Raw genomic sequence first — 24,946 nt, 5'->3', positions numbered from 1 at the left:
ATTCTATTGCAGCTCCACATCTATTTCTTTTGTGAGCTTTTCAGCAGCTTCTGCCCTCTCACAGTTCTTGCCTTCCTTCCTAATTCTCCTCTTGTGCATTAGCAAACCCTTAGTCACTCATTCATAAACAGCTGTGGTTCCAAATAACCTATCTATTTGAGCTAGAAAATCAGGAAGAGGTTAAAAAAACTTTTTATGTCACTCTTGCTTGTCCTATTAACTTGGGACTGTAAATATAGGATGAATGTTTTTAATAACCACAATTTCATATTTTTATATTTAAACAAAATGAACAAAGGAATCCTGGTATTCTCAAACCAGCCTATATTGAAAAGACAAGACTTTCTTTATTTTGAGTCAATACGTAATTAAAGTTATTTCACAAAGGGTTTTGCATGCATATTTATATATATGTACATCATCAGCTACTAACTGGAATCTATTCTAACAGCAACAGCTAAGTTTATCCAAAATTTTTTCATTAGAGGGGGTCTTTTTGACTTCTCTATACTTTTATTTTCAATACTAAGACTTCTTCAGTTTTCATCTTCATGAAGCTTGAGTAATTTGGGTTACAAAACTGAAGCATAACAGAAAAATAGGTCCTATTTGAGACAGAAACTTTTCCAAAAAACGGGAAAAGCTGGACATTTTTTAATTAAATAGAACCAGAGGCATGAAGAACTCAAAGTGTATATATATGAATGAAGTATACATATTAAATGACAAGATTGCTTTAGAAATTCTTTTTTTTTTTTTTTTATCAGAATGATGCAAGATGTATGGAATGATCTAAAAAGCCACATAAGAGACTTCAATTTAAAAAAAAAAAAAGATGAAAATACACATTTTTTCATGAAATTGCTTATAAAGTTTATGGCTCTAGAGTTTAGCATTTATGCAACTCTGTGTTTACAGCACATGCAAAAGAAAAGCTTATCCTAGCCTTCTTTTCTCCTTCCATTGAGATCACTAATATAATTTTATTAAGATTTTTCTTTTCAGCTGTCCATTAGAAACTCAGCAACAGGTACTGAACAGTTCAAGCTGCAGCCTAGTTGAATGTCAGTCACTATCTCCAAAGCTAATGGTTCTGCATTAAGTCCAGCTGAAGTTAATAAACTGTAATCCACAGCCATAACTTTTTCCGAAAAGTCATTTGAGTAGTTAATATTTACAGAATATCCAGTACCCCATAACTGGAACCGATTTCTGGCAGTTTTATCAGAAAGCTCTGCTAACCCTTCTAGAATGGGAACATAACGCTGCAAAGAAATGGCAAAATCCTTCATTTCAGTTCTCGGATATTTCACATTTTTCTCTGATATATCACATTATAAAAACTGTTGTTTTTTTTTTTTTTTTTTGTATAAAATCCATCTTCTTCTTAATAGATGGGAGCTTTCTTGATTCTGTCCTTCCAATTGGAAGTCTTTCGAAAGTTTGGTAACTCCCTTGTTCTTCTGATTAGAAAGCATGCCATTTGACAGTAAAAAGACTGATCCACTAAGCACAAACTGCAAGCAATCATCTTTCCCAGGACTGAAAATATTTGCATAGAAACATGTGACTTGAAGGACTTTCAAGCATCTCTAAGCTTGTGAAGTTAGTCAACAGAATAGTCACTTAAGAACTCCTTAAAGAACTTTTACTGCAAGCAGATTACTCAAACAGTTACTTTTGTTCTTTTGTTTGTACTTTTGTTTGTACTTTTGTTCAATTACTTCTTTACCCAAAAAAAAAAAAAAAAGGCAAACCATAAAAATATTTTACATAAGTCACTTCAAGAAATCACCTAAAGTTACTGACATGGACATGATCTTTAGCTGCCCAAATCAAAGAGTTCTTGATGTTTCAGACAGTTGCACAGAACTAATCCTCCCAAAGAAATTAATAGCTAATGTTAATTATTTTTGCTATGATTTTTAAGGTAAATTTTCTGAAGTATAAAATGAGTTCCTAGACTAATAAAAACATTCCTATACAGGCATCACATGAGCATGTTCTTAAAATTCCACGTATGCTTAGCTCTTTTCCTTCTAACTTTGTTGAACAGACATCTCATATCTCTAACTAGAAATGTAGTGATCTGGGCTTGCTCTAAAGCATGTTGAAAAGATGTCTGTTTTGATTCCCTCCCTCTTATGTTCCAACTAAAACCAGCCTTTATTTTCAGATGAATACACAAAGCTTTCACTGTATTTATGAAGATGTCCTTTGCCAAATTTATCTTCTTTCTCCTCCTCTGTAACCTAAACTCTTCTGTTCCATTCTAACAAAATAAATATATTTCAGATTTATGTTTGAGGAAAGTGCACATTTATTATGTAGCTTTAAAAAAAAAAATAGTTAAAGCATCTCAAAATGTTATTAATGTCAATTAATTACAAGTCAATTAATGACAAGTACCTCAGTTTGCCACTTTGAAAAGTTCTGGTTTCTGTGCACAATTTAATCACCGTGTATTGAAAAGTTTTGCTTAAAGTACTGCAACATATTCTGCATGACAGTTAATAGGAATGCCCTTGGCCTACATTTTACATCTGCTAGATCTCATAATCTCCAGACAGCATCTGAAGTTTTGAGATTCACTTAGAAAAATCACCCAACACAATGCCAGGCAATCCTGCAACTTTTCATAGCTGGATTTTTTGGTTTAAATGATTCTACATTTTCTGAAAAATACATTTCTGAAAAATAAACTAAATAAAATAAGTAATGTCTCTTCCTCTTCTTTGCCAACACTTTCCACATATTTATCTTGCTATACATTTCCAGTACTGCCAGCGGTGTGAATAATTTCATCTAATGTGGTTTCCTTTTTCTGCCATGTTACTACAGACAGCTCCTTTCTTTGCCTCAAACACTTTTTTCCATGTTATATTATATTTACTGCTCCTGAAGAGTGCCAACTTGACAGAAGGTTGCCAACTTGACAATCAAGAGGAACTGAAGTCTGCTTTGCAGATAGATAATCAGCATAAGCATGGGCAAGAGCAGCAGTGAAGTTTGTTCACTCAGCCCAGCATCATCAATATCACAACAACCTACTACCACTCTAGGAGACTAGGTACAAAAATTTAAGAGGCACGCATTTCTTTGTATTCCTTTAATCTACAGCAAGTAAATTGCATCAGATTGTTTTGGGTACTGGGGTTAGCTGTGCCGCTGGTTGGCTGGAAGTCTTTAGGCAAAGCACTTCTTATCTCCCTACCTCTGCTCCGTGCCTGTCAAGTGGTGATAATGGTAACAGTCTCTGCTGTTGAAGTGTTTCAGCCCTATAGTTCTATATTATTCTGTTTGATGGGTGGCTGTTGAATGATGTCTGCCTGCAATTTGGTATAAAAATGCCAATTAATGCCAGCTGTGACAGTACTACTGTGTGGGCAACCAAATCACAGAAACTTACTGGAAAGAAAAATCAAATGGGATTTGATGGAAAACAACATTTCAAAGCAGACTTGTTCAACAACAGCAGCTCAAATGAAGGCTTAATTGCAAGAAAAATGTTTGGCACACTAACATTGTCCTGGTTTCAGCTGGGATAATTCTTTACCTAGTAACTGGTGGGGCACTGTGTTTTGGACGTAGGATGAGAATAATGTTGATAACACACCAATCTTTTAGATGTTGCAGAGCAGTGTTTACACAGAGCCAAGGACTTTTCAGGTTCTTGTGCTGCCCAGCCAGCAAGAAGGGTGGGGGTGCACAAGGAGCTAGGGGGACACAGCCAGGAGAGCTGATCCAGGCTGGCCAAAGGGATGTCCCACACCACGTGGTATCATGTGGAACAATAAAACTGGGGGGGTTGTCTGAGGTGGGTGCTGGTCAGGGACGGGCTGGGCATTGGTCAGCAGGTGGTGAGCAATTTCATTGTGCTTCACTTTGTACATTCTTTTCTCATCATTATTATTATTATTTTCCCTTCTTTTTCTGCCTTATTAAACTGTCTTTATCTCAACCTGTGAGTTTTTTGCCCTTTTTTTTTCAATTCTCTCCCCCATCCCACTGTGGCATTGAGTTAGTGAATGAATGGTTGTGAAGTGCTTAGCTGCCTGATGGGCCAAACCAAAACAGCTGATTGCTGGAGAGCAACAGGATTTGAAATAATTAATAAGCAGTATCTGATAGGTTTCCCCATTAGAATTAAATATGGTTAAAAAAAAAAAAAGTAAAGAATATAAACATATATTAAAAAGCTTTACTTAGCAGCATAAAAATATTAATTCAATAAAAATAGAAAGCATACATTTAAAAGTATTCCTGTAAATAGATTATGTTCTGAGGTGTATTTCTTGTCATTACTTCAGGAAACTGAGCTGGCACACACCCCCACACACACCCCCACACCCTATACACATTTATAATTAACATATTAACTGCATGTGCAAAATGGTTGTTATCAAAGTTTGGAAGATAATTTGCCATATGAAAACCTGCTATCTTCATTCCAACCTAACCTTTCTTCAAACAGAATGCCATAAACAGACCATAATTTCTGTGAAGCTATTCAGTAAGAAAATTACTGAAGGAATTGGTTTTGCATGTAGCTAAGCCCATGGATCTATTATGTATTGCTAAAGCTGATGTTTCATACAGCAAAACTGCAATGATTACTTGTGACTGGCCACGTTTTTTGTTTCTTTTCTCTTACTGGGGCGTTGATCTTACCAGTTTCTGAGCGCTCTGGCCCTGATTCAACAAAGCACTTAAGCATAGTAACAGTTGTGTTGACTTCAGTAGTTAAGAGTAGCTAATGGATAAGGCCAGAAAGTTTAGTACCCAACAGGAACAAGACATTAATGACCATAAAAACTATCGTCAAAAGATGGTCTTGAACATGTCTTTAATTGTTTTCAATTAATAAAGAGATGGAAATATAGCAACATTAAGTAGTTTCCTTTCTGGATTGTGTGCCTTGCAGCATTACTGCTCTAAAAATTGACTATAGCAAAGTTTAACCAGACCAGGTAAAGATTTTATATTTAATTTTACAGCCCAGGGCAGAGTCAGCTCAGGGCACACGAAGCACATCTCAATATCGACCAGCTTGATTGTTTCTAGGGCAAAGTTATAGCAGGAGCTTTGCATAAATACTTTGTCAAATAATATACCATCCAGGACAAAAATATTTATTTTGTATTAAATGGTGTAGCCGTGCTATGGTAAATGGTAAACAGCAAAATAGTAAATGGTAAAATTTATGTCTTACATAAAGAAAAATATTTTATCATCTCCAAAATGCCTGAAGCTGTGTACAGGTCAATGACTTCTTGAAGAAATAGGAATAAATTGTTCCTGCCCTATAGTTTCTCAGTATGCAACCCTTGATACACCTTTGCAGGTGTGGATATAATACAACACTGCTTCTAAGTCACTATTCTCGCACAAGCATGAATGGCAGCATAATTTTCCCATATTTCCACACCAAGAACTATTATGCCAATATTTGAGATAGAATATTACGAATTGTCTTCTGCTCTCTCAGACCTTCATTTGTCTGTTTATCAGGCCACCATTCTTCTCCATGGAAACACAAAATTATAAAATGCACCAGCTTTCATAAACAGTTTTTCTGATAAAAACCAATTGCTAGAAAGGTCCTGAAAAAATATGGAGGAAAGGCATAAATTAGGAAAAAAATCAAGTGAATAAATGAAGCACTGTTATTTACTATTAGTGGCTTCAGTTTTGAAGATATGATTAGTATAAAGTGATCCACTTGGTACTTACTACTCATGACAGTGTCATGCTGTAATAACAGTATGACTGAAAAATGGTTTGAGAGGGAATGCTTCAGTGTACAGCAGAGAAGCAAAGTATAATCTCAGCAATACTTGATCATAACAGTTATTTCTTCAGTATTGGTTTACAAGCTATTCTATTCCTCTATGAGTCACGGAGTTTCTCATCAACATTTGAAATTTGAGGCTAATGACAGGACAAGAAATAATGATGGAATAATAAGTATCTTATTTTACCTATGGTACTTAAGTGAGCTGTCAGGATAGATAGGTCAACACAATGTATCACAGAATCATCTAGGTTGGAAGAAACCGAGCTAATGCGTTTTCCCCTGTAAAAAACCATGATGTTGATGTGCTCTATCTCTGGAATTTTAGCTAAGTTTTCTTAAAAGACTGAAATGAAAACTACTCTGGCACTTTAGCTGCTTGTGTATTGATTCACCCAGTGGTAGAAAAAAAAAATCAAAGATGTCAAATGTTTGGCTATGAAATGCATGGTATTCATGACACCTGAGAACAATAACTTTTTAATGATCACCTATTCAAGCAGTATGATTAAAATAAACACCAACCCCCTCAGCTGACATTTAAACTACATTCAATAAACAATTCTTAACAAGGCAAATGATACTGTTTCCTGCTTTTACATGGAACATGAGCAGCATTGTTTAAATTGCAAAGATTTCTTTTCTCACATTATTCCATTTAAAACAAACAATCTTTCTATAGAATACACTCTTTGCATAACACAACAATAATCCTTTCCAAAAATTATATTAAAAATTACTATATAATTTAAGGGTGGGTCTGAGACACAGTGTTTGTTTCCATATCTAGGTTTTACAATTTAAAGGTTCAAGGTTTAACGATGTTTGCATTAAAGGATTTAAGTCTGGAATCATCTCTAAACCAGATTACCTCTACTGCCACTCCCTTTCCCACACACAACATCCTGCATAAAGTGAATTCAACAATATTTCTTTCTGGTTTTCTATTACAGGGAAATTTGCCTTGTGTAAACTCCAAGTCTCGTAATAGCTGCTTGTATCCTGAATAGAAGCATCATACAGACCTTCACATATATCTAAGCATACAAAAATAGAATTTAATGAAAAAAATATAAGCAAGTCCAAGGCTCATTATGAGCATTCTGTCAGTAATGTTAGCCTTCTGTGTAACTTTGTCAAATCTTGACCTTAATGTAAGTGGGGAAGCTATAATGAGGGTAGGGAATCTGGGAGTTCTTCCCATTTCCAGAGTCCAGGTATACAGCCAACTTAACCTTAACTCCTCAATGGGAGGAGATGCAGAGATGCACCTGCTACTCCCTTCTCTCTCATACCTCATGGACAGAAAAAATTGATAGGTGGGTTTGCATGCATATACAATGCATGCAAAATGCTCCAACAAGTTCTTAAACTGGCCATTCATCGTGTGCATCATGGCACACCATACCAGGAACTCAGGTATGCTGAGAGCACTTACAGATGGTTATTACACCACAGCTGATGAAAGGTATCTTGATAACCTGCAGTACCTCAGGATCTTTTAATTCACAGGAGGAGTGGTAGGATTGCTTCACGTATGATTGTGTAAAGATGTAAGGCAAAGCTTTTACTGGAAATGACCTAGTAATACAGTTTGGGGATACTGCTTTTGAAAATATATTTTTCAGTTATTAAGGTTAAGAATAAAAAGAGAACTTCTTTCGAACACCTAAGCCAAAATGAATACATTTTCACAATTACTTATAAGAGTTCTGGAGTGAGGACTTTTGAATAGCACACACTATGTAAATTTTAAAATGACACAATGTGTGAATTAACCAGACAAAGTGTTAGAAATAGTTCAGTGAATATTTTTGATGTAAGTAGTCCAGTAGAGCCACAGTCTGCCTTCAGCAGACATCAGTGGTGATCTGCTAAGCAAAATCAGCCTTCTGTTCTGCTTTTGCTCTGGTACCACAGTAGGTAATTCTGATTTGGCTTCTCTTATTTGATTTCCTGGCAGGCTTTGAAAAATTTCCAATTACATTCCTGGGACTAATCATTGGAGAGACTTGCCTCTAAATCTCTCATATCGAGAGCTTTAACCACCTACCCTGAAAGGTATGGAGGTTTGGAAGCAAGTAAAAGGCAGTCATTAGTGGTTTTCTGTTGTGTCTGTGGAAACATGAAGAAAGGCAGTAAACTGTGATATTCAAAAACCTCCCCAACATTATCTCATTTGCAGCGGAGATGCCCCTGAGGTTGCTGCTATTGTAAATGTGAACATAAAGTTGCATACTATTTGAGAAGTTGCACATTCATCTGCTCCACTAATTGTATTATTTGTTGATTTTTTTTGACTCCTACCAGCAACATTTTAAGTACTGTTAGCTCTTCACATTTAGACATAACCCAAATGCAAACCACATAGTTCGAGCCCTGTAGTCAGTTCATAAAGTATAATGTGGAGATGGTCAGATGGTCCCATTTTCACTCTCTTCTAGGAAGCAAAAAGACAGAGATTTTAAAAATCAGCAGTGAGATAACAAAAATTTTATTCCTGGAATTAGATTAGGCCTATGTGAAACAAAGTTAAGGAGGAGTAGGAATCACAGAAGAATACTTCTGACAGGCTATTCTTTTAACTCTGGAACAACTCCCCACTACAGTTATAGCTGATCGCATTACAGAATCACAGAATCATCTACGTTGGAAGAGATCTCCAAGATCACCCAGTCCAACCTCTGACCTGAAACTAACAAGTCCTCCACTAAACCGTATCACTAAGCTCTACATCTAAACGTCTCTTAAAGACCTCCAGGGATGGTGACTCAACCACTTCCCTGGGCAGCCTATTCCAACGCCTAACAACCCTTTCAGTAAAGAAGTTCTTCCTAATATCCAACCTAAACCTCCCCTGGTGCAACTTTAGCCCCTTCCCCCTCATCCTGTCACCAGGCACGTAGGAGAACAGACCAACCCCCACCTCGCTACAGCCTCCTTTAAGGTACCTGTAGAGTGCGATAAGGTCGCTGCTGAGCCTCCTCTTCTCCAGGCTGAACAATCCCAGCTCCCTCAGCCGCTCCTCGTAACACACGTTCTCCAGACCCCTCACCAGCTTTGTTGACCTTCTCTGGACTCTCTCGAGCACCTCCATGTCCTTCTTGTAGCGAGGGGCCCAAAACTGAACACAGTACTCGAGGTGCAGCCTCACCAGAGCCGAGTACAGGGGGACAATCACCTCCCTAGCCCTGCTGGCCACACTGTTTCTTATGCAAGCCAGGATGCTGTTGGCCTTCGTGGCCACCTGCGCACACTGCTGGCTCATATTCAGCCGACTATCAACCGATACTCCCAGGTCCTTCTCTGCCAGGCAGCTTTCTAACCACTCCTCTCCCAGCCTGTAGTGCTGCTTGGGGTTGTTGTGCCCCAGGTGCAGGACCCGGCACTCGGCCTTGTTGAACTTCATACAGTTGGCCTCAGCCCCTTGGTCCAGCCTCACCAGGAAGAATGCTAGGGAAGCCCATAGGATACAGGCATCTGAGTCAGCTGTAGCACATGTGGAAAAGTAAAATTATGCAATGTCTCCTGGTGAATTTCTGAACAGTTGATCTAGTCAAAGATTGCTGAGACTGGGGCCAACTTTACCAATTAATTCCCTAAATGCCAATGAACATTATGCATACTCCCACAATCAACCTCTGCTGAGCCTATGTATTTGCATGGAAACACGAGATAAATACATTGCTGTATACATCACTATAATTAATGTTAAGATCTTCTTTTTGAAAGAACCATCTGGACTACAGTGATACCTTCAAGTACAAATATTTTACTGCTTATGTATCTATGATTAGGAGATGGCCAGCTGTTCAAACACTGATCTTGCAATGCAACGGTTAGTACCAAACTAAGTAATTCCTTAGTGTTAAGAAACTACTGTTGAATTATTTAAAAAAAACAACTAGAAACTCCAAATGTCATTGAACGGTTTCATTAATTTCAATGGTATTAGTTGCGTGAGAAAGGACCACAGGATAACGTGGGGAAAGCTTTCAATTATTTTAAAACCTGCCATATGAAATACGTTATTGCAAACAGAGAGTCAGCACATACAGTCACTTCATTTATCTCCCTGAACTAAGTGAAAGTTAATTTTGTTTTCCTAAGATCTGGTTTTAAAAGCATTTGTGGCAGCTTTCTATTTGCTTTGCCTTGCCTTGCATTTTATTCTTCCCTGTAATTTAATTTATTATTCTTGTTTAGTTGATTTATCAGACAATGGAGGATTCTTTGCCTCTCCCTGTTTTAAGTGTTTTTTTTTTTCTGCTTTAGCATTTACCAGAAGCACAAAGAAAGAAGCCTGAAGCCAAGTCTTAATGCATTTTAAATATTTGTCTTTTTAAGCAAAACAAGGGGCATATATATTGATTTTAAATATCTAGAAGTACTTTAAATGTTTTATTTAAACAGGGGGACATAAATGCACGTAGACTTCATTAAAAGACAAGTGAAGGAACCTAAAGCTTTACTTGAGCAAAGATAGTTACCTTATAATCAAATAACAAGCATTGAGAAAACGGTAGTAAAGACAGTGTGCTGGGTTAGAAAATATTATTGTGATATGTTGTTTTGGAAAAGAATCATACTAAATTACATTCTATTTTCATGTATGGGAGTTATTGCAGGAAGTGATGAGAATTGCAAAAGTGAGCTCATAAAGAATAGTTTTTTTTTTTCCTCCTCCAGTTTATGAGACATATCTTATTCTCATACCATAATGATATGCAACTTTGAAGCAACTTGAAGACTTCTCAGCTGAGGTCCAAAACCTCAGCTCTCTAAGTTGCCAAACCACTGTGGAACAGGAGAAATATAAGATTCTCTTTATTTTTGCACTTTCAGTCTTTATTAATGCAGAAGGTACTGAGGATCTTAATTATTAAGTAGCTAATTCTTTTAAGTAGGTGTTTCAGAGTGCATTGGTTCTTGGTAACAGATGATACTCTGTGAATCCAGCACCAAGGAGTTAAACGTGAGCTGTTTAAGTTGGTTCTACTACTTGAGACAAATAGCACGTAATTTCTAATTTCACACAGTCAAGATGGCCAAAAAATCTGGCCACAAGCAAGTTCCTCTTTTCATTTACAAAAGCAGAATTCATGCTGTTTAAGGAATGTACCGTGTTTCTCTAATCCCAGGCCTAAATCAGAGGCAGCAAGTGAAAGACATTTTCTTCTTTCAGAAAGAAGCCATTGTATTCATATAATTACAATACACTTTTGTGATGACTCTCTAGCAAAATTATGTGCATTTGCTAAGCACCTTGTACTGCTTGAAGTGTGCAGTTATTCTTGCTAGCATACCTCCTGATGAAAAGATATTATTGCTATCATACTGAAGCATTCAAACTGAAAGATTATTTCCGAGAGTTGTGTTTTTTGTTTGTTTGCTTGTTTGCTTGCTTGTTTTTAATGTAAAGTATAGAACCTACATTCCATTCATGCCTCATGCTTACTGAAGCTAATGGGACTTAAGAAATGACACTTGAAGAACTGGCCTAGATAAGTCTTTCCAGCTACCAAACTGTGGCACATTATGATATATAAATATGGAAATAGGATCTTCCACTCAGACTTTAATTCAAACGCTGTATTCAGTTCTGAGTACTGACAAGCAATCACTTTACTGCATAATAAAGCTACTTTGGTAATAGTTTGCAACATCCCCTCTATTTCAGGATAGAAGTCAGATTAATTCTATTCAGAGGGATATAAAAACAAGAGCTTCAGCCTTAATGTCATCATTGTGTTCTCTCACTGGATTCCTACAGGCACATCTTCAAATGACACTGAGGAATACATCTTCTTTGTAGTAATGGCAGAACTACCTTTGAATGTCAAGAGACACCGCCATGCCTTCTGGAGATCCGAAGGAGCATTGCAATAAACTGTTAGGTGGCTTCTGCAGCCTGGTATTCATAAAGGACAAATTCCCTGTCATTCAGGAAACAATAAAAACATCTGTTATAGGGCCTCACAAATAGGGCCGAACAACTTGATTTAACTTCAAAGTTAGTTCTACTTTGAGCAGATGGTTGGACCAGATGACCTTCAGAGGTCCCTTCCAACCCAAATTATTCCATGATTATATTCTGTCCTTTTTTAGACAGAGCAAAATGTTTCAAATTCAAAACAATTTTGAAGCTAGCAAATGGAACTATGAAAATAAAGAAATAATCCAAAACAACCTTAGTAATATGTTTGTATTTTCTAAGTGGTATGAGACAGCAAGGTACCCACATAGGTCTTTCCTTCTGATTTTTTCTGTAATTTGCGATGCACTCTGATGTTGGCAAGCAGTACAAAACTCTTCTGTAGAGCCATCTTGGTTTTGGACAGAATTCCAAAAAATACATATTCTTAGGTCTAACAATAATGAGCAGTTATTACTAAAGAAAATGAGTTAACGTTGTTCTTACAAAGTGAAACCCTTCTGTTTTAGTAATTGTTAAGTTTTTGTTACAGTTAAAAGACACTTTATATCAATCTATCAAACTGGTTTAAATATCTTCATCTAAAAAACTCCAAAATCTAAACAACATATTTATACCATCACCGCTGCAACCATCTCTGGTTAGTACCACGAAGTCTATTGCATAAAGTACTAAAAATCTTGAAAAACAAATTAGACAAAGCAGATTGCTACAAACAGTTGAAATCTTATTGAACTTACGAATGTCCAAAATATTCAAGCTTCAGTCTTGTATTTCTTGAATTATTTCTTATGTCATGAGAACTCTCAGCATTATCAATCTACATATTTCATATGGTTTCATGATATTTTCTTAATTGCTGTGTATTTAAAAGTCATATATCCCAATGTAGGACTATACAATGGCCGCATTTTTGAAAAAAAAAAAAAAGAACATTGCTTTTAATAGCAAAACTGAATAGAACATCCTGAGTTGGAAGGGACCCAAAACGATCGAGTCCAACTCCTGGCTCCACACAAGACCACCTAAAAATTAAAGCATGTTTCTGAGAGCATTGTCCAAATGCTTCTTGAACTCTGTCAGGCTTTGTGCCATGGCCACTATCCTGGGGATCCTGTTCTAGTGCCCGGTCTCTTTTGTAGCAAACTACAAAATAACAAGAACAGTAAAGCAATCAGTAGGGACTCCTGCTTTCATCAGTCATGTAGAAGACAGAGGTCAGTTCCTTGTCAGGAAGGATATGAACTTTGATTGCCTATCTTCAATGAAAATAACCTAGACATCAGGCTGTAGAGTAGGCTGAGGTAGATTATCTGTATTCCCTATTATAGTTGCTGCATTCTTATACCTCCTACAAATCCCTAAAGATGACTTGAAACAGTACAGTTCATAAAGGAGAAAAAAATGTAGGTACAGTTCCAAACTCAGTTGGCTCCAGTAACTGCTGTCTTTCATAATGAAAAGACACAGCCAAAATGTTCCACCTGCTGTGTTCACAAGCACAGTGAAAAAAATCTTGCTCCTGCAGCACATTGTCATTAGTAAATTTGCAGTAAGTACCTCATCCATGCACTACCTAATCTCCAAACTCCTATAAGAGCTCATAGAAGCTGCTAGCTTCTCAGGAGGAGGTAACTGGCTATATTTCAGTTCCACATGAGACAAAGGCTCCTGATGAGTTACTGCATATGCTGTCACTCATAACAAATATATTTTTGTTAAAAAAAAAAAAAAAAAAACTGTGACAAACTTCCATATTCTGTCCCTCTCACACACCTTTGCTATCACAGCTCATTACGTAAGAAAAATGAAGATATCTTCCACTGTATGGCTGAGGCATAAACCTAAATACTCAAAAGCATGTGACAGAGCTTACTTCCACCACATGACAAAAATGGATGTCTCGGTGTCCCCCTGATATAATTGAATGTACACAGATTCATACAAAAATCTATACAGTCAGCAGCTCATGAACTCAACTAGCTCATCCCTTGAATGCAAGTAAAGGTGACAGCAAGCAAATCCATGTCATTTCTAAAAGGTGTGTGCTGTATCTGTCTTTGAAGATCACCAGTAGTGGAGATTCTGCCACTTACAAAACCAGTTATTTTAAAACGATAAAATATTTCTTAACTGGTCATGAAAACTACTACACATGTAAGGTGAATTTCACTAGGGGTGGTGGCACTTTGATCACATGATGCATCACCTTCCTCCTGGAAACAGGCTAGAGGGAGAAGAGCCACAACTGGATGAGTTACTTCACAGAGATGAATATCTTTCAACTGTGAGTTGACCCTGCCTAACATCTGTGGGACTGTGGGAGACATACTATCCCCATCTCCCATCTTTGAATCTTGCCTCTTTTTTTTTTTTTTTTTTTTTTTTTTTTTTAAGTTCATATGGCTCAGAATTGAACCTCGGTTCCCAGAGAGAAATGAGGCATCTCCAGGCCTTCTGCAAACAAGTTGTCTGGTCTGAGCTGGTCATCTAAGGCACCCTCTGTACTGAGAAAGGAACACAGGCAATTCTAGAGCATGATTTAACAGTTGTGTGGGATGAGTTACCTCAGAAGCCATGTTTTTCTGACTACAAAAGCAGCTCAACAACTAGTTGACAACTCACTTACAGAAGGTTAAATTTTAAGGTGACCAGTCCAAAGCTCAGAATATACAAACTCACTTTTGATAACCAAAATAATATTATTATGTAAACTTACCATTAATTATTAAAAATGCCTCAGTTTTTATTTAAGCTTTAAATTATCTTGCCTTTCCATAAAGTTACACCAAAATGAAACTTTAATGGGGAAAGCTAAAAAAAAAAAAGAAAAAAAAGATAGCCAAGAAAGGGACAAACACTTAAAATGTAGTCGGGCTGAGCCAAAGCTTGCAGATTTAATGGAGGAATAAACATATAATTTGACAGAATGTGATACAGAAGGTAAGAGAGGTAGACATTTAAACAGGTAGGCAGTTTTTCAGAAGCAAAGGATACCTCTCATAATCCACACCATCCAATGTGACATATTCTTACTGTTATATGGAATCACTAAATGGCCTTTCTCCGATCAGGGTGATGCTGCATAACCTACGGAGGACGGGTGTTGGATTTGACTTTGAATGATTGTATAAGGCTCAGTATATTATACCAATGTTCTACAACTCTGAGACACTTTATGAGAGTTCTTCCTTAGAAAACCAGTGAAACAAAAATTGGACAAACCTGTTCTCTTCCAGTAGACTTTAACCTGAAGTTGATTGTCCTGATAGAAAGGAGTTCCAATTTTAAGAAAACGAGTGGTTTTCTTTCTTTGAAATGTTGGGTAAGGATCTACCAGTCCTTTCTGGGGTTTCCCAGCAGATGTCTGCTCATCTGCAGTACATAAAACAATTAAGAAATTATTTATTTTAATACAGTGATGTCTAATGATCATGTTAACAATGTTCAAATTCAGAGAAAAAAAAAATCTTATTTCAATATCTTACCTAAACAAAATTATTATAACTTTAAAGAGCAAAGTTCATAACGGTTGAAAAATATATAATTTGTTTGAAATTCAGTAAAGATATTTTAGAGAGAGAAAAAGGTAAATATATTTTAATATGAAAATGCTCTCTAAATTTTTAAAGGAATCATAAGTAAAGGGAGTGAATTTATAACCCCAGAAACAAAAAATGTTAACACTGTGACTTTTTAAACAAGCATGGTATCTAGCTGTACTTCTGTATAATCATTCATGGTCTTTATATTTGCACAGTATTTGAATATACACAAAACCTGAGGATGGGATTGAGTGTAACCCACAGAGGCTACATGTGGTTATTACATCAAAGTAAATACAGTCCTTTGGTACACTATATGAGAACACTATGATCAGATTAAAGATCTTTCTTGCCCACTTTCCTGTCTCCAACAGTGAACAGTGAATGCTTAGGAAAACATTGTAAGAGCAGAATGAACTTTGAGCAATTCCCTCAGTGTATGTGCCTAGCTTCCAACAAGCAATGGTAACACGATGTCCTTCATCAAGTACTACATCTAGTAACAGTTTGTGAACATATAGCAGGATTGTCAGTATTTAGAATAATTGAGTATTCCTAGATATTTTCAATTTAAGAGTCGGTAGTGCTGATTCAAACTACATTTAATTATGCACTTTCAGATATATCAATTCTGATTGAGGACAGTATTTGCATCAGATTAACAAAAAAACTGTATTTAATTCTATACTACACTTCAATAAAAAGCAGAGATTCCGATGATTAGTAAGTTATGAATTATTAACTACATACTTGAGAGAAAAAGAGAAAGACTCAAGTTTCAAGAATAATCGTGAATAATATGTAAGCTTGAATATTTTGCCCAATATATAGCTTCAGCTAAAACCCTAATTGCTTTCTGGAAAAAATATATTTTTTCAATCCTTTTTTAAATCTGATATATTTTTCCATTTTTTTTGCTTCTTTTAAATCAATGCAAACCTACCAAACGTATGCAAATTCTTTCTCAAGGTAACCATAGCATTTATGTTATCTGAAAGAAAATCACAAAGTGATAGAGTAAAATACAAACTTGAATCTATTAGGTATATATAAATTTAAAGTATTTTAATTTTACTAAATTTATACTTTGCTGTTCTCTCTCTACTCCACTGCCATATATATGTGTATAAATATATATATATATACACACGCACTGTATATACTGATCAACAGAGAAAATTTTGCTGCATTTCCCAGAAGTGAAGCATATGAGTATATGTGAGACAACATATATGTCTGAGTGTGGGGAAAGATAATGCCAGAGGGCCAGGGTCAAAGCTCACAGAGGTCTGTAGGATTAAATTACTTCAGTGGGTTATGGACTGATTCTTTTCTGATGACATGAACAGACACCTAAAAAAAGACTGTAATTCCTCAGAGAGTTGAGTAGCTGACAGTGGAACTTCAGCAAAATTGGAACGGTGCTTCTGGAGCTACTTCCCAAAGGCCACAGAAGTCCCCAAATAATGAGGAAGCGTGAATGTCCTGTCCTAGATAATATTTCAGGCAATTTATTTTTCAGATTTCTCCATCTGCTTCTGAGTATTGTTGAAAATACCTCAAGCAGAAGCAGCTCTAACTAACTTCAGTGAGACTCAGAAGATGAATTCAGATATATTTGCATCGCCTCCAGAGGTAGATTTTGTTTGTTTTTCCATATAAACCATAATTTAGCCATTCTTAGAAAAGGTCCAAAAACGTCCACACACATTTCTCAGCAGAGTGCTCAATCACACTAAAAAGTGTGATATCACTGGTTTTGACCCAAAGAATCTTGAAATCTCGGCTTTAATAGGAAGGATGTTCAGATTTGTCTATCAACTTATAGACATATATTTGTCTATAAACTTATAAGCTTTAAACTTCAGCCTGGAGAATCAAAGGCTCCAGGGAGACCTTATAGCGACCTTCCAATACCTAAAGGGGGCCTGCAAGAAAGCTGGGGAGGGACTATTTATTAGGGAGGGTAGTGATAGGACAAGGCGTAATGGCGTTAAGGTGGAAGAGGGTAGATTTAGATTAGATATAAGGAAGAAATTCTTTACTCAGAGTGGTGAGACCCAGGTTGCCCAGAGAAGCTGTGGGTGCCTCATTCCTGGAAGTGCTTAAGGCCAGGCTGGATGGGGCTTTGGGCAACCTGATTTAGTGGAAGGTGTCTCTGCCCGTGGCAGGAGGGTTGGAAATAGATGATCTTTAAGGTCCCTTCCAGTCCAAACCATCCTGTGATTATATGATTCTATGACTGATTATTGAAGTACTTTCATGTGTTAGGTTTAATTCTCACAGGCACTGTTTTGGCCCAAATAGGTAGCGAAAATGAGCTTAATAGGGGGAAAAAAGATCTTTAAGTCTGGTTTATCTTCTTGGTACATTAAAATATGAAACTACTGTAGATATGAAGTTCTGTTATAGTTAACAACTACTTTAAAATATTTCATACATATCCAAACAGAATATGTTTGCAGAAGGGTCCAGCAAAAATAGCGATTGATTAGTTAGGGTGAGAGTATTTAGGGTAACAGCAACGTTATGAAAATGGTGCCAAATAAAGTTTAAACTTTGATTGTACTTTAAAATAAAAATGTAAATGGATAGAAAGTGAAACAATCAGGAAAGGATATATAAAATGATATCTCTAGCACCTTTTAATGAGAATTTTGCTGTATTTTATATTGTATATACATTGGCAGTTGGGACAGTAACTCAGTATTGTATTGTAATTATGAAAGCATTTAACTAAGATTCAGTTTACTGTTAGATTCAGATATGATTTTAAATAATATTTTTATAGTAAAATGAGAGAAAGAGTTTCAACAGCTTGCTCAATGTCTCTTTGGCTAGGTATGCATAATAATGGCATCCAGGATTCTCTCTCAGTTACTAGGACAAAGCCCAGCCCAGCACAGTGCTGCCTTAGCATGTGAGGTTTTAAAGATCTTAAAAATAAATAACCTGATCTCTAAAGATCTCAAGATTTTAATTTGAATGTTGGTCCTATCCGTGTAATAATTTCTTGAGAATTCATTTCTTATCAGGCATGAACGATTTAGATTCCATAATAGAAGAGTCAGTGTTTTATATCAATTCATAGCAGATATGTATTTGAGTGGTCCAAGAATCTGAATTCATGGTCTAGTCAAAAGAGTCAGGATTTTGAAAAGTATTGCAAACTACAACTGTCTAGTTAAGACAAAGACACAGAAATGGATTTACTCCAGCGACTAAGGAATATAGTTAGCATTTATAACTATAATATATTTTAAAAATATTAACATCACAGTGATGCACATGCTTCCATTTTCATTGTGCTTGTTTACTTCAGGTGAGCAGGAGCTAAGACAAAGTATTAGGTGAAAACTATGATAAGTTTTTATATAAGAAATTTAACATTAAAAGGTTACTCGACCAAGACAAGATTACTTTGCTATCAAACAGCCAGCTTTAAGTAAATTATTTCCTTTCATTTGAGAAACCATTACACAAAACAATTAAAATCCAGAAAAAGAAGAGAGAAAGTATTCAGGTGTCTGAATACTCACTATTATTCCTGGTGTCCTGCGTTGTGCTAAAATGGAGAGAAACCTTAGCACTTTTAAGGCGTATCTGACCCCAGCGTGTTACTGCCTGTAGTTCTACATTGTAGTTGCTGTTGGGTTGGAGTCCCTCCAGGACCACATAATTCTGGGGCTATAACAGAGGAGAATAAATATACAGAGCAGTTATAGTATTACTGAAACACAAGCTCTTATTAAAAGCAGGCCTGTTATCTTGGGCTCACTACTCTTTTGAAATTAGAAAACTCATATATAAATTTCAGCAGAACAAAATTTTCTTTCTTTAAAACAACATTTTACTGAACTCTATTTTTGTGTGTCATTTTTAAAGAACTAATAAAGGACTAACTTTCCTGGTGTTTACAAAATTTTGTCAATTCCTTGGCAAACGCGGACACGTACTGTTTAGGTCAAAATTAAAGGTGTTTATACATATATATAAACATATATATATATGTATAACTTTTTTTTTCTTGTGCCTAAATTATTTTAGCCAAACAAATTTAAACTCTTTTCTCCACAATTTCTACAGTAGCAAATCATTGACAACTTAGTCTAGAGACAGCTAGTGTTAAGACAGCTAGAATGCAAGATTCAGTACATTTGTCAATATTTTCTATAAAACGTTTTCTACAAAAATAAAAAATAAACAAACAGGCATCCAAAAAACCTCCTTATTAACAAGGATTATTTTCCTCTACAGAATAAAAAATGGAAAAGAAAAAATGAAGTTTCCATTGTCATGAAAGTGTACATGAGTAGGAATAATCAATCCTACATGAGTAGGTTTATCATTCTCTGGTTAATAACCCATAAATTAAGTCCCATAATATTGCAAAGAAGAGACAAGGGTTCACAGTATTCTTGCATTCTTAAATACATTTTTAGTATTTATAAAAATACTCTTCTATCTTGTGTCACAGACAGAATATATTACTCCATGTTTTCATTAGAATTCTTTGTGCCTGTAAAGTTTCACAGTCAATCCAGAGTGAAGAGGACACCTATGCACTGCCACAGTTCAGGGATTGTCAAAAGCATCCTGTTTCAATTATGTTTACTTGTTTTGTGTTGAGTTATTGACTATAACTCTTGATTAACGGCATTGATTTCTAAATACTGCAGCAAAAATATTTGAATATCTACCTAGAATCATCTAGAAACCTTTATAAAATGGTTTGGACTGGACTACATTTGAACTAGACCATACCTAAAGATAAAAATTGAGAAAAAAAATTTTCAATGTTCTTTAAAAAATGAGATTTTTCCACCTTGTTTCACATTTTCTACAGTTTCAATTTTTAGACTGAAGAGTTTCTGTAATATTCAAAGGACCATTGACAAGCAATAGCCTCAGGAGTATCCTGTGGGGGTAGTCTGAACCTCATTACTGTACAGTTTCATGCGATGCTGCAGAAGAAGAAGTACACTGGGCCAGGAGTTGTATGAAAGGTATTCTAAGAGCCTGTCTTTTCTCTTAGATATGTCTTGGATCTTCTGGATTTCCTTATATTCAAGGCCAGAACCTTGTCACAATTATTTAATACTGTATATTGGATGTTTTAACATATACCCAATTTGAAGGTCTCTAGCCAATGGCAGTTTTCCTGAGAAACATAAATTTTTCTACCTAGCAGAATCCAAATCTACTCCTACCTTGCTAAAGTGATTCTTTAAAAGTACAACAGAGCTCTTTTTAAAAAAAAAAAAAAAAAAAAAGTATTTAACTTGAGTAGAAACCAAAAGTTAAGTTATCTCAGTCCCTGAAAAGACTCCATATCATTTCCAATTGTGGTTAAATTTCCTTTTCCCTCCTTCCCAGTGTAGAGCTGGTGATGATGGCTGCAGTCTCCAGACCCTGATCCCTGTCCGTTCCCATGAAAAGAGGTGGGTCCACCATGCTCACACGTCAGTGGATCTGGCTATGTCCAGTCTGCTGTAAATGAACTCAGAATAATGCTTTAGTTGCTCTCATTTTTCTCAGGATTTGGTGCCTGAGGGACAGAGAGGGAACTATAACCCTACAGCTGTCATTCATAACAGTATAAATGGCCAACCAGAGTCAAAACACAGGGTTAACACAGACATGGAAACAAATTCTCACAATGCATTAATAAAACTTAGTTCAGAGAATTAAGTCCAGTCTGTTATTTGTGATACATTTCTATTCCTATTAACTACTTTAAGATACTATGCAACATGCTTAAGAATATGACAGCAGATAGTTTTCCAGTAAAGCAATATTTTATATGAATCAAAAAACTCACAGGAATTTACTGCTATGTCAGATCTCTGGTACAGCAGAATACTTAAATGTTGTTTTGTTTTGTTTTGTTTTCCTTGGACCTATAATAATTATTTAATAGTTACTCTATATGATAGTGTCCCAAGTTTTATTTGCATACTGAAAGAATAATGCAACAGATGATGCTACACCTTTGAAATAAAACAACATGTATCTTTCAGAAGCACAATAAAATAAGCCTCACTATAGAGGACAAACAGCACTTTACTTTCTGTTTATCTCTCCTGCAAAATCTTGTAATACTTGTCTGCATTTTAAGGCAGAAGTCTACTTCTCTCCTTGAGTTCAGTGAAGCATAGAGATTGAGAAATCAAAATTGTCTATGGGGTTGGTGATCTTAAAAATTAAGGTAATTACTTTCTCATTTGTTGAAATAATTGCAATTTATCATATTTTTGATACTTATAATCTATTTATTTTATGCCAGAAATAGGTTTGAACATTCCAGAATTAACACACACACATATTTCTGTCTCATTTGCTATCTTCTTTCTTACCCCATCAGTAATCTTCCTTCTCTTTTTTTTAGCTGGGATCACATATTTGCTATATGTCCAGCTCCAGAAGACTTTGTAGTGGTGCACTGGGATATCAGGCTCTTCTGGAAGATCCCAAGTAATCATTACATTTACACTTCCATCATTGTTTGCACTGATATTGGCAATTCTGATATTAGATGGAGCTGGTGGAGCAGATGGATCTGCAATTAAAAAAAAATATATATCAAAAAATCATCTTCAGTAAGGTAAAGATCATATTCATTTTATGTATCTACTAGCTATACACAAGCTGTATTAAACATTCTTGTTACTCTTATGAAAATTCAGTCAAAAAATTCCCATAAGTGAGCTGGCTTTTTGTAAATTCTAGAAATCCAAACCTTATTAAAACTACAATTATGTGCTTGCTTACCAGCTTTGGGACTACACTTCTAGGATTGTTGTTATATTGTTGCTATGCTCACAAATATTACAAAGCTTTATCATAATGTTCTAAACTATAAGGGTTACTTCTGGTATTCACTACTTTAAACACACAATGACTATAAAAAGCTCCTAGTCTATGAGTAGCCTTGTGTAGTCGTCCTGGAATTACATGGTGGAAATGCTGATTTTTTTTTTTTTGGTGTTCTCAAAGAATTCTCAAATGAGAATATTTCTACAAGTTGAGTCTTTCTTAAAAATTCTTGTATTGATATCATGGGACATAAATACGTCCTTAGAATAAATGTAATTAAGATGTAATGAGATATTATGCTGCCATAGAAGTCCGTAGTTATATTTTTATAATGACAAAAAGCTATTGGCTATCCCTGTTATTTATTTCCCTATTCTGAACGAATTTCTTGTCAATATTACCTGAGATATTATTCCTTCAGTTCTCTGTGTGTCAACCCTAGAGTCAAGAAGGACACCTGACAGTCAAAGGTTCTACAACTGAACCTCTTACAATACTGAATTTTAGATCCTCCTTGGGGTTCTAACATATGATATGCTGTCTCTGAGTGAAGTGAATAAATGGAAACTTTGCAGCTGAGCTTCTGAAAGTCAAAGTTGCTATTATCTGGCTCTTACTTTTTAATCATGATTCTCAATCTAAGTAATCTTAGAATCATTATAAAAGAATGCTATCAAGAGTGAATATGGCAATATACTTATTTCACCAGCAATTTAGTGAAAAAATATAAGACTTTGAAAACTTTATTTTTCTAAATGCCTGTGGTAGACAAACATTAGTGGCAAAATAGAATGAAAATGCAAAAAATAAATAAATAGATAGATGAATAAATAAATTAAACACTGCGATTCAAAAAAAAAAAAAGAAAAAGAAAAAAAGAGAAATTAAAGGTATATCAGGCAGGAAAAAAAAAAAAAGAAAAAAAAAAAGGAAATTTGTAACAATTAAGGCATAGGATGAAGCTGAAGCCAAGAAAAAACAATGTGATTGAGAAAACCATTTTCACATAAATTTTCAGCCAAATGAGCCACCACTTACTGCCAGATATAAAACTGAAGGTGTGCAGAAGAGACACCAGGCATTCATTTATGGCACAGTTCACCTGAATCTTTTTTATAATGGTTAATGAGCTGTTAAATGAGCTTTCCAGACATACTAAATTCATCTGATAATCCCTATGACAAATGGTCTCATTGAAAAATTCCATCATTTAGGTCATACAAACTGACACATTCAGAATTAATAAAGACAGCATTTCCTTTTTAAAGATCAACAGATGTGAAATAATGGCTTATTCCTGTTATTTAACAGGAGTCTTGGCTAAACAACAATGGATGCTCCTGTTTCCTCATATATGCCATTTTAGTTAAATAGTAATGGATGCCCCTGTTGCCTCACACATGTAATTCAACCTATCTTTTGGACATAAACATTTCAAAGCATACCTGAGTTTAAAAATTCTGGAAATTCAACTTTATTTTCCTAATAATGAGAATTCCTTATTTCTTCTCTTTCTCTATTTTTTTATGAAACTGCAAGCCAGATTCTTTTATTTTTTCTGTCTCTGCAGAAACACTTTTCATACATTTATTGCCTTACCTGTGAAGTACACATCTCTGTCTTAAACATATACAAAGCTGTGTATTTTGCAGGGGATAAATGTAAGAGATTAACTTCTACAATTTGTTTTAGGTAAATGGCTTGTATTGTTGTCTAACATAATTTCTCATTTACTTCTATCACTTACTAAAATAAGTAGATGCAAAATTAAATTTAGACGCAATAAACAGAATCATGAATCAGAAAACCAAAATCAAAAATTAAGCATTCATCTTCACTGAATTAAAATGTTAGGGTTCTTTTTCTTTTTTTTTTTTTTTAATGTTATATGACAATGTATTACGACAATAAAACATTTATAACCTGAAATGCAACATGATCATATTGCTGCAGGTGAATTATTCAGGTTACCTCCCAGAAGTACTATGCATCATGTATTATGTATATATAACATATGGGGTACAATTAAAGTGTTTCAGAGATTATGTCTTCATGAATGGTCAGATATAAGCCTAAACAATTCTAACTGTACAACATCTTTGTCTTCATTTTGCAACTGCAAAAGATTCTAAGAGCCCTAAAAATTCTAAAAGCTAAATGAAATAGCTCTTCTGGACAAAGTGTATTACATGATTCAGAATATTTTCAAGTTCTATTCATCAACTTTTCTTAGATCTAAAGAAAATGACTGATTTTTTTTGTTTGTTTTCTTCCAAAATTCCTTGTCAAGTGTTTCTGTCCCCACAAGAATGCAAGATAATGTGTAATTATCCTTATATAAAGTTGGTGACTGATCAGAACTGAGCTTTTAAGTGTCTCAGCATCACAGGATTTTTCTTTTAGGTAACTTCAAACATCCCTGTTTTTCTCAGTAACATAAGCAGAAACAAAAATAGTAAGGAAAAGAACTGTGTACATATTGAAAGCAATAGATAATTTCTTTTGAATTCTACAGTACCAGGATTTCACCCTGTACTTACTATAATTCCAGTTTATTGAAAACATCACATTGTCAGTAGCATTTCTGCATGCTCTGTTCACTAGAAACAGTCCAGTCTGCAGACAGAATGCAGATTTATATTAAAAAAAAAAAAAAAAGAGTACTGTTTTGCTGAGGGAGAGTTGTACATTAATACATCGAATACATTGTATTAAAAATCATCAGGTAACTATTGGTTAAGGAAAGAAAAAACATCCTCTTCTTAAGTTGAATATACATGTGAAATAATATGAAAATAGTAGAAATATTTTTCCTGAGTGCCCACTTTTTTCAAGCTGTCTTTTGTGAGCCTAGCA

The 24,946-nt window shown here is 35.3% G+C and overlaps 1 protein-coding gene across 8 annotated transcripts in view; it reads right to left on the bottom strand.

Annotated features, from left to right (window-relative positions):
• Positions 1-24,946, bottom strand: part of ANOS1 (anosmin 1) — a 144,375-nt gene that overhangs the window by 18,229 nt on the left and 101,200 nt on the right. For 7 of the 8 annotated variants that reach the window (XM_080577130.1, XM_080577132.1, XM_080577131.1 and 4 more), the window contains 3 exons: positions 21,631-21,833; positions 18,814-18,961; positions 14,955-15,104 (listed from right to left, as the gene is read on the bottom strand). In XM_080577130.1, coding sequence (XP_080433256.1) covers positions 14,955-15,104; positions 18,814-18,961; positions 21,631-21,833 — 501 coding nt within the window. Of the gene's footprint in view, positions 1-12,591; positions 12,876-14,954; positions 15,105-18,813; positions 18,962-21,630; positions 21,834-24,946 lie in introns of those variants that run through there. The other variant, XM_080577137.1, reaches the window with a different exon arrangement.

The sequence above is a fragment of the Anser brachyrhynchus genome (genome assembly GCF_964034855.1).
Source record: "Anser brachyrhynchus genome assembly, chromosome: 1".
In the NCBI taxonomy this organism is placed as follows: domain Eukaryota; kingdom Metazoa; phylum Chordata; class Aves; order Anseriformes; family Anatidae; genus Anser; species Anser brachyrhynchus.
Note: the sequence above shows the minus strand (reverse complement) of the source record. Positions and strands in the feature narration are given on the sequence as shown.